Raw genomic sequence first — 15,822 nt, 5'->3', positions numbered from 1 at the left:
AATTTCATCAATTTTTCCTACTAGAGTCTAGTGGAGAACATTTCAGCCAATTTTCAAGAATTGGTTTTGTTAGAAAAGTAGGAATACTGTGAATGCTTCAAGCTGCTGTCTCAGCCCCGGTGACTTATCACTGCTTATTGTTCAGATCGTGGATCCGTGGTCTAATATGCTGATGTTCATTTTAATCTTTTTATATATTCTCACTTCTTAAAATCTGATGAAATATACCATGAAAACAAACAGTGAAAGAACTGCAGATATCAGAACTTTATTTAATGAAATCACTCAAGTGTTGTGCCATCTATGTTTACTTTTACAGGGATTCAGAATTTCAGTTACTTAAGAGTAAAATTCCTTGAGTTTTCCTAGAATATATTGATTTACTTCATGTCATTTCCCCTGCTTTTGGCTAGATGACTACCTTATTCAGTATTTCTCCTCTTCCCGCTGAGGCATTTGATATGAATACATCCTTAGCAATATCAGCAAACCTACATAAAGAAAGCAGCCCATAAAACTAGAGTGTTCTAATCCCCTAAGTAAGGAATAGTAAGAACAATGGGAGTATTAATATTGGTGATTATAACAGTTAAATAGCAGCTACCATTTAAATTATCTACCAAATATTACCCTAGGTATTTTGTACCCGTCATCTCTACTCATCACAATACCCCTAGTAGGTTGGTAAGTTTGTTCTCATTTTACAAACATAGAAACTAAAGTTCAGAGAGAAGAGGCAACAGGCTCAGTGTGTCAAAGACAATAGTGACAGAGCCAAACATTAAACCCGGCAGTGTCTGGTTACATCTTCAGGTTCCCATTTATGGTTTGGCCAACAGATCAAAACTATTAACAGCTTCTCCCTTCTGGCTCTGAGTTTAGAGATACAAAGATGAATACACAGTTCTTGCCTCTAGAGACATTATACTCCAGCAGAGAAGACACAGAGATGTATTATTTTCAAAACCACATGGCTGGCGGGAGAATTAGACCCAAACTGCACAATATTGAGAGGATGAACAAGATTAGAGCAGGGTCTAGGGAAGTTTAATCAAGTGGATGATACTCTAAATTGGATTTTTAGGAATGAGTAAGAATTAGGTTGAAGAACTAGGGGGAAGAATATCCTAGGTGAGAAACAAGCGACATAAATAGATGTGTGATGCTTGCAGTAAACTGAAAGATGTTGTACTTCTGTACATTCAAGTTCAAGTCAAGAAGCAGGAGGAGACGAGGTGCTTGCCTGTATACTGAAGATACCATTGAAGTGTTATACAGTCAGATTTGGGTTAAAAAAAGGAATGCCCTAGCAGCCATTGAAGGATGGATTGGAGGACATATTTAGAAATTTTAGGGCTGTCTTTAACTACTTTGTTCTCAGAAAAATTTTCCTAGCAGAGTCTGTTATTTTGTGCATATAGTAAATTTGCATTTTTTTACCAAGTATATTCTTAAAAGGAAGCATAGTTCAAAAACTTCATCCTTAATGGAGCATCGAACTTTACATCGGAATCTGGGGATGTATTGTATGGTGACTAACATAATATAATAAAAAATCATTAAAAAAAAAAAAACTTCATCCTTACATCAAAGGTAAATTGTTATGAACTGATGAGACCATAGTAGGACACGTTGCTGTTGGCACTGGCCAGCATCATGCATGCGTGCAGTACCTCTTCTCAAGAAATAAAGATGGACACATCATCAGCAGAAATCACAAATTTATTAACTCTTAAATATATCAATCAGTCATTTACCATTATGGCAAGAAATATATACAGTGTCCCATGGTAAACTGCAGTGTTTCAAAATAATGATAGAAGATATAATAAATGTGTAATTCAGTTGTGGTGGAGAGAACAAATCACAATTTCCTCACATCTTAGTGCGGAAGACAAACTTGATCTACAGTAATACTTCAACACCACATGCTAAGTTAAAAGTGTAAAAAAAAAAAACCACTCTATACCTATTATTTTTAAAATACATGTATGCCACGTGTAGCCGCTTCACAAAGAGATAAAAGAAATCAAAAAGGGAAAAACGAGGCCATTACTTTTTCACAGATCTCATTGGCAGGTTAACATGGCTCAATACATTTACTGTATATATTTATTTTAAATATATATTTTTAAATCGTGTAATTATCAGAAAAGCTTCAATCCATCTACCATACATCCACTAGCAACAATATCTAAGGTGATTAGTCATCAACACAGAAAGGTGAAATGAGAGAAAGAGGGAGGGTTGTTTAGTTTTTTGCTTCTGCTTTAAAAATAGGCTTCTGAAGATTGTGAGTTACTATTGTTAAAATAACGCTGATGAAGATTCCATGCACTATTAAGCATTTCAGGGAAGAGAAACAGCCTTATAGGAGTTGAATAAACAAAGGAGAAATGAGAAGCACAAAGAAAATCCGGCATTTCCCTTTTCTTTTTAAACTGGAAAATCCTAACTCCACACAGGGAGATAATGTTACTGACACGAGAGAAGCTAAGAGAGCACAAGCCACAGAGATCAAGTTCTGAACACTTAGGAGAATGGAAGTCACTTGCAGGCCTCTCTGACTTTAGAAAACTAGCCAGTGGTGGTGGAGCAGGAGGGGCCCCTTCCACCAGGCAGAACTAAGTGCATGTGCACCAAACCCTGATGCATTACAACCTGGTGTTCTCCCTGCCAGTTCCCCCAGTCCGTGGGACACTAGGAACCTCATTATTTTTACCCAAAATTTAAACAATTCTAATACCGCTGACCTAGGATCCCTATGTCCAAACTAGAGCCGAAGCAGAATTAGAAACCTTTAAAATCTTGACATTTTTGTGGGTCCTGAAGATGATCGAAAGTGCTAGTTTAGTTACCCCGTTATGCAAATTTCACTTTCCTTTCTGTCTCATAGTGTGTGAGAAAAGACAGAAGAGGATGGAGGAAAAGCCAAGAGCAACGAGTAAGTACAAATGGAGAAAAGAGGGTACATATTTGAGAAAGGAAAGTTCAGTGAATTCACCAGAAGTGTGAATGTATCTTAAAGTGATCACTCATAAATTATGTGAATTTTTCCAGTTTACAGTTTGACCAAAAACAACATGACTTTACATGGTAGCAAACCAACTGATTCTCGCTTCCACATTCATGAGTGATTTTGCCCACATACCAACCTACTTCAATCATTAGCAATTTCAACCAGGATCACGCCAGGAAATTGAAGGTATATATATATATTTTTTTCTTTTTGTTAAACAAACAAGCCAAAACTGATTAACAGCAAAGAGTTTTAAAAATTTATGTTTCTCTTACAAACTGTCATTCAGAGAATAATTTTGAAGTCTGTTATATCTTGGCATAAACAGAAACTTGATGAAAAGGTTGTACTTGGAATATTGAGGAATTTTTTTTTTTTTTTTGTCTGACCTCCCCCTATTGTTTGCCAACAGTAGTTGAAGTTTGCATGGAACATCCCCATAGTTGAAGTGTAAACAATGTATAGGAAGGAATATATGACAAGATGGTGCATCACATATGCATTACATGTAGGACCTTCACAACTTCATGCACTCAGAAACATGCATGAAGAGGAGGAGAGGACGGCCCAGGGTTACCATCCAGGTGCCTTGAGAACAGAGAATGCAGAAGTGGCACTGTTGAAATTTAGCTGAAAAAAAGGGGGGGGAGTGAGAAATAAGTTATACTGTTCTACACAATACTGTCAAATTGTTTTGCCAAAGATGTGACTAGGCTGCAGTTTCATAACTCAGCTAAATTAATGGATCGAAAATACAGTTGTATAAAAGATCTTTGCTGTGCTCATTAAAAGATGAAATACGCAATGTTAAACAGAGACAATATTAAAATAGGAAACAGTATTAATTATCTGTCAACTTGTCCACATAGAGCTAAGCTGAAAATAGTAACAGGAACCCAGGCTTCAATCACATTATTGAACTTAAATATGCATTGTAAGCAATGTTTACTAAACAGATATTTTGTTGAAAGAGGCAAAAAGTTTAAGTGCATTCTTAGCTTTTGTCATTATTCTCAGGTTCCTTGGGAAGTTAAACCTTAGAAGTCCGTTTAACGAGAAATATAGCTTCAGAAGTAGGGAAAACATATTATTTAATTGGACGTCTCTCTCTCTTGTTTTTAATCCAACAGCAGGGAGCACTATTTCTTAAAAGCTCTGACAAGGTTCAGTGCTTTGAGTGGAGGAAATATTCACAACATTAGCACACGTATCTGAATCCTAGTCCAAGTTAAGAAACAAATCTTAAAAAACAACACAGGCATGAATTTAATTACAGTCAACTTTCAATTATCCTCTGGAATTACTCACTATGTAAGTTTTAAATTTCAGCTTGACTTCCTCTTGTGGCCTGTCCTCATGGTCAAATACCATTAAACTCAGTCAGGCACAGCAAATTAATTTATATATTAACCTTAGCCAAGTGTGTAACACAAATTACTACCTCTAGAAAAACAGACACCAAAAAATCCTAGAGCTTGATTTAAATTAGGTCTGGATAATTGAGAGTTGTCTGAATTGACCCAGACTGGACTTCTGATGCAGGAACTCCAGGGTACCCTAAAATGCCAAGATCCATATGCTGAAGGGAGGCTCTCCTCAGCACTTACTACCTTTAAAACAAGGGTTATGCTACAAAATGAGGCCAAACATTAGACTCAAGAGCTCATGCAAAAATGCTATAAGTTTTCAAAGACCTTTTATATTTTCCATTGAATACAATGCAAAAGAAAATATCCTTAAAGGGAAGAAAAACAGCCATGCAGCTTTTTAGTCATTAGCTCCATTCACAAAGTATCACGGAGCAGGATGTTACTTACAAGACCCATATGGGAATGGTTTTCAGGCCTTAGATGTTTTGCCACAAAGAGGTGCTTCCTGAGAAGTTTTCTTTCCCATTTGGAATACAGGATGGCCTATTAAGAGAAGCCCCATTTAAGCCACCTGGCATAAAATGAAGTTTTCTTAAATAGGCTCTATCCCATAAATACTTCAGGGAATTGTAGAAAAACCTATCCCTACAGTACTGTGTGACCGTAATCCCTTCCGTATTAACTGGCAATTAGTGCTGTACCTCTTTGGGGTAAAAAACACACAAACATGGGTGTCTTCATTATTATATTCCTTTGCCATTATTTTATAGGATGAAATTCATTCTAAAAATAGCTACCTTTTTTTCCTTCATCTATTTTCTACAAATCCAACAGTGATATATAATTATTAAGGCTATAGAGGAGGCCTTTGAAAACCACTGTGGTACATTATTAAACTAAGAAATTTTGATAGATTCTCCAGAGTTGAATGGCTGTTTGTATAAATTTGACTCCCCCATCCCAGCCCCCAATATTAACAAGTGATCCTGGTGAGAGAATTTGGAATGAGATCAGCAGTGGGCCAAAGTTCTGAGTCTAAACTTTCCTTGTTTTCATCTCATCCCTTCACTGATGCAATCTTATTTCCTATTAATATTCCCCTTTACTCCAGTTGAGGCCAGTCTTCCTTACCCATACTCCTCGACCATATGAAACTAACATCCTGACATTGTTGTATCCTTCTGCTATTGCTTGATTCTCTTCCATTTGCTCCAGGTCTCCAAATCCCACTTGGAATGTTGGACAAGGTCTTAAATGATATCTTCTACACAAGGTATACTTCCAAACTGTTATTGACAGTTTGCTACATTGGTCACTCATTCCATTCTACTCTGAAGTTATGAACCTCATAATTTTTCTTTGGTATCCGTGATAACTTGCTTTCTAAAGTAGAGTATAAGTTTCACCTTGTATTTTCTCTGGTACAAGTTAGGTGCCTAGGAGATGTGCAATAAATGTCCATCTAATTACTGACTGGAAGAGCAGACGTAGCATCCGAGGTAGAGTGGCATAGGGTCGAAGACCCTGAGACACTTGCTGCTTGTATTTTAAATGTTTACAGATTTCTTATAATATCTGTTACTGAGGCCAGTAGATAATCTATAAAGTTCCCAATATTATAGTGGCCACTTTAGAAACTCTTCACATTCCTCTGCCTGTTGTGACAATGAAGTCAGTTTACCTTATTACATGATTTAACAAAAAGGAACCAGCTTGCTAGGGTATCCTCCAGTTTCTACTGTGTGTGTTTCAACCCACGCACAGCTGGTTTGATCTTTCTAGAGTTAGTCTGTTTCTCCTTCAACATTCCCACCAATGTAACTGACTGCTAGCATTAAATAACATATATCATGTTATTAACAATGGAGTAAGTGAAAAAACGCTGACCATGGGTATATTAACAAAGAAGCTGACAGCCTGGAAATATTTACTTGATGGGTACTGTTGGCGACCCAGAGCGATGAAAATGAACGTTCTGCCACTTTCCATCCCGGCGATGCCACACACGAGTCTCTTCTGACTGCATTGTCTTTGGCATTCCGCTGCCATCCATGTACTGCGTAAGCCTAATGTACGCTATGCAGGCGGCATCATCACCTACCAGGTGCACATGGGGGTTCAGGATAATTGTGTGGATTGGTTTATTGCTTTTGGACAAAGCTGAAAGAGAATAACATGAAAAACAGAACTTAGTTTCTAAAGGAAGTAAACCAATAACTTCATTTGGGGCCGACGAATGGAATGCTACTCATTCATTCAACTACAAATTGTTTGCACTAATTGAGTCCCTGACACTGTGCAAAGTATAAAAGAAAAGAGAAAGACCAAAGTAGATAGTCATTATTTTCTGTTTCCCTTTATAGAGAATTTACATGTCACTCTGGAAGCTTTGGTGGGGGAAAAGCTGAAGAGATGTATTTATTTATAATTGGAAGTGGTTAGAAACAGAAGCCCTGATACCAATAGAGTGGGAGAAGGCCTGGCCTAGATGCCAGGAGCAGGTGACAGGATATCCTGTGGTCTTGTTCATTTTTGTTAGTTGGTGCAGTACATCGGACAAGGGAAATATATCAAGTATCGAATAGGGAGATAACGGTTTCCAGAAACAAAAAACCCCAAAAACCTAGCCATAGCATGAATTTGTTTCCCCATCTCATCCTGGGATTCCTTAAGTCCATTCCATGATAGTCCAGTGGTGGTCATTCCGTAAAAATCCAAAATTTGGTGATTGGTCATATGGCTTGGTTCTGATTCTCTAGTTCATTCTTTGATTAAGCAGCCCTCCCTAGGCTCTAGCCTTTGGTGTTTTGACAACAGCTACATGTTCTAATTACTCAGTGACAAAGATATGTGAATACTTAGTGCAAATGATGATTGATGTTATTCTTTTAGATCACTAAAACAGGCTGAACTGTTTTTACCTGTTGTCCAAACCTGCTTCCTGTTCTCGGAAAAGATACGAGTAAATTACTCAGTGCTACGATCATATACAATAGAATACCTCATTATGTGTTTATGGTAAGTAATGATATATAGTTTGTGTTGAAATAGGAAATATTTCATGGGTTAATTATTTTACTAGAGATCAGATGGTGTCAGTGGGGAACCAACTGAAAGAAACATTACGAGAATGAGAAAATATACTGAAGCTTTGTTAAGGCCAATTTACCACATAAGTCTTTGTTTGCAAATGCCCAGTGAATATTAAAAAAAAATTCATTAAACATAACTTAAAAATCCATGCCAAGGTAGACATTCTTGTTAATGCTTATAATTACTAGAAGCGAGCGTGATTATCCTAATCATTACTACACTTCTTAATTTAGCAAGATCTCACTGAAAAAGGGTGATTTCACCCAATGCATCATGCAAACAAAACACAATACCTAGTCTTTACGTGTAAGGAAAAGAGGATAAAAAGAATTTCTGGGTTACGCTTGGTTTTTTGATGACCTCAAGGATTTCTGCAGGAATTTCTTTTGTGTGGCTGTTTCCTCCGAGACCACTAAAATTCATTTAATGGCAACTGAAATACTTACCAGGTCACTTATTTTCATGTACATTTTACTTTGAAAATGAGCACTATTAAATATGCTTGAAAGCACTCCTTTGTCAAATATTCTGACATGCTGTGGTGTCTTTTTATAAAAACTTAATTTTTGGTGATTTATTTTACAGCTTATATCATACATTTATTGGGACTTATATGGGGTATCTTCAATCAACATTACCTTTTATAAATCAGATAGTTTTCAAAACACCAAAACTTAAGCTTGTCATTTTTTAAAAATTTGAAATACAGAAAATTTTATGATGTAAAATGCTGGACTAAGGTGAAAATTCTCATTGCAGAATAGAGCAAAGAAAACTGCAAATCTGGGAGAAATTCAAAGAAAAGTTGGAAAAGACGTTATTAATTTAGAATAATGTACCATTTTCAAAGTAGAATCGGTGAAAGTCCATCCCTTCCACTAAATTACCCAAAGCTTCAGGTTCAAAAGCAGTAAGGCCTGGGTCACAGATTTTTCTGTAGGGACAAAGAACAAAAACATAATGAAAATAACCAATACACGAGTTTATGTATTTTGTTTCACACATATCCACTCTTATGTATCAAACAGTGTTTTTAAAGAGACTCCTTTACTAAATATATAAAATTTCTTTCCCAGGCCTTGGCAAGGTGGGTTGAGGAGCAGATGTGAAACCATTTTGCAGAGAACTCTGACAGGGGCAAGATAATGCAGCAAGTTCCAGCTGAGAATCATCTATCCTACTTCAGGAATCTCTTTTTAAAAATTTCTGCTTTTTTATATTTCCAAGGTGAATTTTCTAGTCTTTCTCCAGTTTTTCTCTTATTTTTTAAATGCTGCCCAAGACCAATACACGCTCCAAGTCATACAAACCCAGCTTTGGCTCTGAAATAATTTGGAAGAATTTCTGACACCTTCTACATTCATGTTAAATATCTCTATTATTGACTTGAAGGCAGGTGTCACATCCTATACTTCCAGAAAAAGGTGTATTCAAAGTTTGAGCTTTTAAAATAAAATGAGTGAAATGTACAAATTAGTTTTCTTTTTAATCCTAGAAATGTAATTCAACGAAAAGATGCAACATTTTTTTTTTAAGATTTTATTTATTTATTTAACAGAGATAGAGACAGCCAGCGAGAGAGGGAACACAAGCAGGGGGAGTGGGAGAAAGAAGCAGGCTCATAGCAGAGGAGCCTGATGTGGGGCTTGATCCCACAACCCCGGGATCACGCCCTGAGCCGAAGGCAGACGCTTAACCGCTGTGCCACCCAGGCGCCCCAAGATGCAACATTCTTAAATATTCAGAGAATTGTTAAACACCTATGTAGCAGAAACTGTTTGAAACAATTATAATGCAACAATTAAGACTGGAATAGAAATGAATGCAAAGTGGTTGAAAACCAGATTACTTACATATGGGACAGGGAAGATATAAGAGAAAAAATGTGAGCTGGGCTTTCAGGAATAAGTAGGAATTGTTCAAGCGTGTGGAAGATGGTAGGAAGGAGGAGGGTAGCAATTACAATGGCATAGTAGTGTGAGAACATAGGATATGTTTGGGGTTAGTCGCTTGATCTGGTGAGCACTGGGTATGTGTATGTAAATCCATTGAAACAAAGGGGAAAACAGTTCCTTGGGCCTATGGTGATCGAAGTAGGCTTCTCAGAGAAAGTGACTTAAGATCGGATTTGATGAATGAGTGGAAGTTTACAAAGCGGATAAAAGGATTTGGGGGCTACATCTAAAACATTCCCCATCTGGGAGGCAAAACATTTTAACCGTTCACAGAAATACAAGTTGCAAAAGGCCAACTCACTATGGTTCTTTGCAGTATTGTTCATAGAATGTGGAACTGATTTTTTAAAGAATGCTTTTAAAGTAGAAAATACTTTAAAAATTAAAAAACATATCAGTGATTATTCTTTGTGTTTTAAAAAAGCCTTCAAGGCAAGGGTGGAGGGATAGTGGGTTGGCATTTTACATTTTGCCTTAGACTTGCTGGTGGGCAGGTACTTCCCAGCTCAAAGTCAAATATATAATCTCTTCCTAAGAGGCAAATGGGAAGAACAGTGTTCCTATGGTAACAGGAATTTATTCTGCCAGGGGCTATTCCTCTATAAATATGATTTTGGTTGTCAACACCAGTGAATCAAAATTTTTTCTACCTTATATTGGCACTAAAATCATCTGAGAGTCACCGTACCATGATGGATCTCTTTACCTAACCATCAAAAGAGTCCGTATATCTGAAAACCTGTTAGTGTGTTCTTTCTTTCTCTCACCTATGTATATACGTATTTATCGCCTGTCATAGACTTTGGATAATAAAGGATTCACAAAGCTTGCCACTTGATGTAGGTGTGTGTGCACAGATGCTCTGAACAGGTGTTCCAAGGACCAGAGAACAGAGCTTCACCAATGTATTCTGCCATCCAAAAAGCTCCCAAATGGAAGGTCCCGTTGGATTATTCCTGGGCCTGAGAATGCAACATCAGGCCAGACTATAGGCCTCCATAGGCAAACTGATGTGATTCCAAGGGATTGCGTTATTTAAAATAGCATATATTAAACTGTTGGAGAAGATAGGAAATATCCCAGTTTTTGCTGGCTACCTCCACCACCAAAACACACTTTTTACTATTCCACAGGAGAAGGCTATTACCAGAAAAAAAATATTTTTTTAAAGAGTATTTTCATGTTTGGAGAATCCTATAGGTCTAACAAAGTTATGAGCAAAAAGAATAAAAGAGCAGGTTGTATGGCACAGACTTCTCAAGTGTTTAAAAGGGAACTCTCGTTTCTCACAGTAGAGTTTTCTTTTAAACTTCATATTGTACTATTTCAAGTGTACTTTATTAAATCATGTTAAACAGTTGATACAAATACACATGGATACGCATGTGTTTGCGTCTATATGCACATACGCAATTTATAAGAAGCAATCTTGGATTTAATTCTACACTCAGTTACTCTCTTCCATATTTTATATTTGGCTATTTGTAACTGATGATAGAAGAAATACCTTACATAAAATTGGGGGAAAAAAGCCTCACACATAGTTGTATTTCCCAGAGGCAATGTCCTTTTATCCTTTTTAAAACCAATTGGGCATATCTCATTCCATTTTTAATGCTTTTTTAAAATGTGGTTGGAATAATTATGTATATCATTAATTGCATCATAAGCATTTTGCCAGATCTCTAGAAACTGCACGAACATCTACTGTACCATTCACCACACACTACTTGTTACCTTAACGTTGGACAGATGCTTCTAGTTTTTCACTATTATGAATACTGCTTCAATAGATATGTTTATAATTTTTATCCATGCTTTAGATTAAAAATACAAACCATGTTAAATTTTTGTAGGTAAAATTAGAGAATTAAAACAATTCAAAACTTCATAAATTCTTTCTGTTATATAAGAACTAAATGTCCCCTCAAACCCCTGCCACCACCGCTAACCTCCACTAACCTAAAGGTTTGCCTCTATTTACACCCCCTCCAGTGGAGGAAGTCACCATGGTCCTGCAGGACCTGCACCCTCTGCTTGTCGGCACTTCTTATCCCTGCTGATCTCATGGGCAGAAAATGCTCTCGCATTCAAATTTGCATATTTTGGCTTTTAAAAAATTTATTATTTTGGCTTTTTTTTCCCCCTTAAAGTATGCAAGTTTTATCTATTTGGGTAGCTTGATCATTTTACCTTCTCATTTGTGATTACTTCCCCTGCTTTTAAACTTAGATCTTTCCCATCAGAGATCAAATTCAATCTCTTTTTTGCATTTGACTCTTTCATTCAAAAGGAACTCACTCGTATGAACTGAGGGGAAGGCTCAGACTAATTTTTATCTTCACCCAAAGAGCTAGTTTATTGACCCACATACTTTGTGAAATAAGCCTTCATGCCCTATTTATTTGAATGCCTTATTTTTGATTGGAGTGATTTCCTTTATATACCATACCCTATGATCCAGTAGTTTATAAACTTTAAGCATTTCGACCTTCCTTCAAATAAATTGTTACCTAAGAAACAAACTCATAAAAGAGACGAAGATAAAGTTGAGGTGTACTGGCAGAAGAGGAAGAAGGCTGCCTCACGTTGCCTCCTGATATCTCTCTCTCTCTCTCTCTCTGTCCCAGCACCTCAACAGAGCTGCAAGGCAAAATAGTTCTTAAATCAAAATGCCCTTTTGTGCTTTTTTTCTCTCCTAGTTTTGCTCTCACAGATGCTCTGCCTGGAATGCATTCCCCGTGTGGAGGCGCTGGTACTAAGTCTGTGCACTGACAGAGAAAGCCCCAGTCCTCCTGTCAGAAGTCTTGTCTTTCCTCTCTAAATCCTAAATTTATTTCTCTCCTGGCGACATTTTAATTTATACCTTGAAACAAAGCTACTGTTGATATCAAACCTGGGGTTAAATATACATGAATTCTGGTACAGTGAAGAATGCATTCACATAGAAAATATTTTGTCATAGGCATGAAAGCAAAATAAATGTGTGTCTACTCACGTGTAAGCTTCAAAGTCTCCATTGTTGATGGCTTCAATCAGCTGTTCAGTGACTTTGATAATTTCTTGCTTTCGTGCTAAAGGCAAAGATGAGTATTCTTTATGGCTTTGTCCTCTATTCTCAAAAACTCTAACAGTATTGCTTTTCTTAAATGGGGTATTACTATTGAAGACACACCCCCTGCCCCGCACCATGGTGTTATTCTCTCTATAATCCTGCTGCTTATAGTGCAGAGACCAGCATAAACACACGATTCTCAGGTCCTACTCTAGACCTACAGATTCAGAATCTGCATTTTAACAGGACCCTTAGTCACCTGGAAGTTCAAGACTCTATTTTTTAAATAAGTTCTCATTATCTTTATCAATTTGAGTTTGTAAATGTTTTTCTCTTGAACATTAACAAATGTCTATCTTCAGAGCATAGATGATCTTTTACATTGAGACACTTTATATAATTATCTTTCATTGTTCAGCCCAATCAACTCTATAAAAGGGGATGCCAACACTGTAGTTGCCATCATATTTAGACAAATGGCCTTCAGTAAACTATAAATTGGAAAACCAACATATGAATCAATATGTGGACGTAGGCAGATAAATTAGATGGAAGCTGCCCTGCAGAGTGGTCAACTCTAACACCAAACATGCTTTGTTTCTATTTCTAGCCCACAATTGGTAAAATTATTAATAGTTGGCTTGGCTCAAATCCCACATATTCAGTAAATTCCTTTCTGATTACATCTGTAAGTGTTCTTTGCCTTTTCTGAATGCCTACAGTGCATCATTCATTTGGTAATTAAGCATATGGTATATGCCATGATACCTTCTTTAGTTAAATCATTACTGGTTTTAAATTATTATTAAACTTTGTTCACTGTGTAACTGCCTTTCTTTTAAAAGCTCCCTGTGTGTGTGTTGGGGATGCTATTTTTTTTGTATCCTCTAAGTTTTATTCCAATGTCTTTAATAAAATAGATGCTCCGTAAGTTTGTCAATTTGATCAGTTGTTATTAATCTTTTGACTTCAGAATATTCTGTTACTAATGAAATTAATGCATGAAATTTTTAAAAATTAAATTTCCCCAAGTTTTGCTTTAAGAACATTATGGTATTTCCTTAAATCACTGGAAATAAACTGGGAGACTCATAAAAAGTTATATCCATTCTATCTTAGTGAAGTCGCTATTCATCATAGGAAAAGCTGGGTTGTTATTGATTAAAGGCTACCAGTATGCATTTTTAATGAAACTGATCTTCATTAAATAGGTTTTAACCACAAAATTAAATGTTCACGTTATCCAGGTTATGATATTCCTTATTTAAAATAAATATCCTGTAAGGGCACCTGGGTGGCACAGCGGTTAAGCGTCTGCCTTCGGCTCAGGGCGTGATCCCGGCGTTGTGGGATCAAGCCCCACATCAGGCTCCTCTGCTATGAGCCTGCTTCTTCCTCTCCCACTCCCCCTGCTTGTGTTCCCTCTCTCGCTGGCTGTCTCTATCTCTGTCAAATAAATAAATAAAATCTTTAAAAAAAAATAAAATAAATATCCTGTAAACCTAACTTGACTTCATTTATACTATATGAGACTGCCCTATAAAATATGATTTGTCCATAAAATGGTTGCTATAATGTCAAGGTTGATAATATCAAAAAATCACTACATAGGTTAGATTTCATATTTAGTTATATAATTAACTTTGTGTTAGAAAAAAAAGAACATAAGGTTTCTTAGCTCCTACACATTTTAAAACACCTTCTTGCCTTTGTTCATTTGATTTATGAATATAACATATCCAAGCATCCAAAACATACTGACACAAGTAGCAGCAGGGAATAATTCTGTAATAGAGATGCCGCCAATGGCACATTTTAGCTTAATTTAGTTTGGCAATAAGTGATTCATCTGTCTGTGGCCTCAACAGTATGAACATTTGGCAAAAATGCATGACAGCTGACCCGATTCTGGACTATAAAGGACACTGGTGAGACCGTGCTCAGGAAATGAGATTGAGAAAGTGTGACTACCAAAACTTCCTCCTCAATATTAAATCCTTATTTAAAACTAATAAATTTCTTAGTTTGCTAAGTAAAAAACTACAGTTTAGAAAACAATGTCAATTCTTAAAAACAAGCAGGGATACAAATGAACATAAGATCAGTGCCCTTTGTAGAGCTTCATTAGGCTAAGACAGTTTATAGAGTGTGAAAAGTTCAAGGTCATTTTCTGAAATTTCCAAAGGTGTCTGCATTCCCTGATAAGCAAAATATGGAATTAAAATATTGGATATATATATATATATAGCCCTCTCTCACCCTCTGAATCACTGTGGAAATACTTATTAGCTCTTTAATGGTTTACATGCTACAACTCTAATTTTTGTCCTACGTAATCAAAGCAACACAAATTCCCTTCTCTCTTAGTTCTTAGGCTCAGAAACAATGGTCCTTTAGCAGGCAGCAGAACAAGTGGGAATTAGTGAGAAGGCTTCTGTGCTACACCGTCTTAAGAACAACATGACTATCTTGGCTTTGGAGGAGCCTGGAACTCAGGAATCTTGAGAGTGCTTATTTCCCTGGAGCAAAGGAGCTTGAATGAGTCATAGGCAGCACATGACAGCTGACTCTTTAAAGGAAAGCAGAAGTCTGGAAATGAATCACTTGTACATAGCAGTCTGTTGTGGTTGAGACTTGCCACAGTGACCCACAGGAAGAGTGAGGTTTTGGTGCTAGTTAGCTATACTTTTCAGCAGTTAGCTTTACTTTTCAATTAAGGACAATCACTGTACTGGGTGACTGGATGACTAAGATCTGTAGGAAGGGGCCCCTATCATCTGACCTTCCCTCTTTCAAAAGATTAAGCAATGGCCACTCCAGAAGTCAAAGTGGGGACAGCGTGTGATGTGTCACTAATTAACACTTAAGATCAAGGAAGAGTGTTACCAATACAGCATCCTCTGAATACCAAAAGTTTTTCCAGCCTTAGCCAGCACTTTAATCACAGAGAACTGATTACCCAGTAGTTTTTTTTTACAGAATGGAGGTGCTCAAGCCTAGACCCACAGGACCCAAAATAGTTTCTGGGGATTTCCAGGTTCCTAGGGGAAATGCAGGAGAGAAAAGTAAGTGGGAGAGACGCTCCAGATCCTGAGTATAATTGCTCATGCAACTATGCAGAAGAACGAATATTTTCACGTTCAAATTCGTATCTTTTTGGTTCTTTCACTGTTCTAAAGAAATCTAGAAGAGTAAGAGTGTGAAAGGTCCCAGTGTTAAAAAGCAACCAACCAAACAAGAAACCCTGGGAACTGAGAATTACATAATGAAATGAGAGATTTCAGCATTTCTCAAACATTAGCAGATCTTATCTGATCAGACCAACAAGGA

General features: G+C 36.9%; 1 protein-coding gene across 16 annotated transcripts in view; it reads right to left on the bottom strand.

Moving 5' to 3' along the window:
- Positions 1-1,704: 1,704 nt before the first annotated feature.
- CAMK2D (calcium/calmodulin dependent protein kinase II delta) overlaps positions 1,705-15,822 on the bottom strand; it is a 308,625-nt gene continuing 294,507 nt past the window's right edge. For 10 of the 16 annotated variants that reach the window (XM_019803409.2, XM_019803402.2, XM_034671306.1 and 7 more), the window contains 5 exons: positions 12,436-12,511; positions 8,322-8,416; positions 6,321-6,549; positions 4,837-4,932; positions 1,705-3,649 (listed from right to left, as the gene is read on the bottom strand). In XM_019803409.2, coding sequence (XP_019658968.1) covers positions 4,866-4,932; positions 6,321-6,549; positions 8,322-8,416; positions 12,436-12,511 — 467 coding nt within the window. In that variant the 3' untranslated portion in view covers positions 1,705-3,649; positions 4,837-4,865. Of the gene's footprint in view, positions 3,650-4,836; positions 4,933-6,276; positions 6,550-8,321; positions 8,417-12,435; positions 12,512-15,822 lie in introns of those variants that run through there. The other 6 variants (XM_034671311.1, XM_034671307.1, XM_034671309.1 and 3 more) reach the window with 3 other exon arrangements.

The sequence above is a fragment of the Ailuropoda melanoleuca genome, chromosome 11, assembly GCF_002007445.2.
Source record: "Ailuropoda melanoleuca isolate Jingjing chromosome 11, ASM200744v2, whole genome shotgun sequence".
In the NCBI taxonomy this organism is placed as follows: Eukaryota; Metazoa; Chordata; class Mammalia; order Carnivora; family Ursidae; genus Ailuropoda; species Ailuropoda melanoleuca.
The sequence above is the reverse complement of the archived record's forward strand: the minus strand, read 5'-3'. Positions and strand labels throughout refer to the sequence as shown.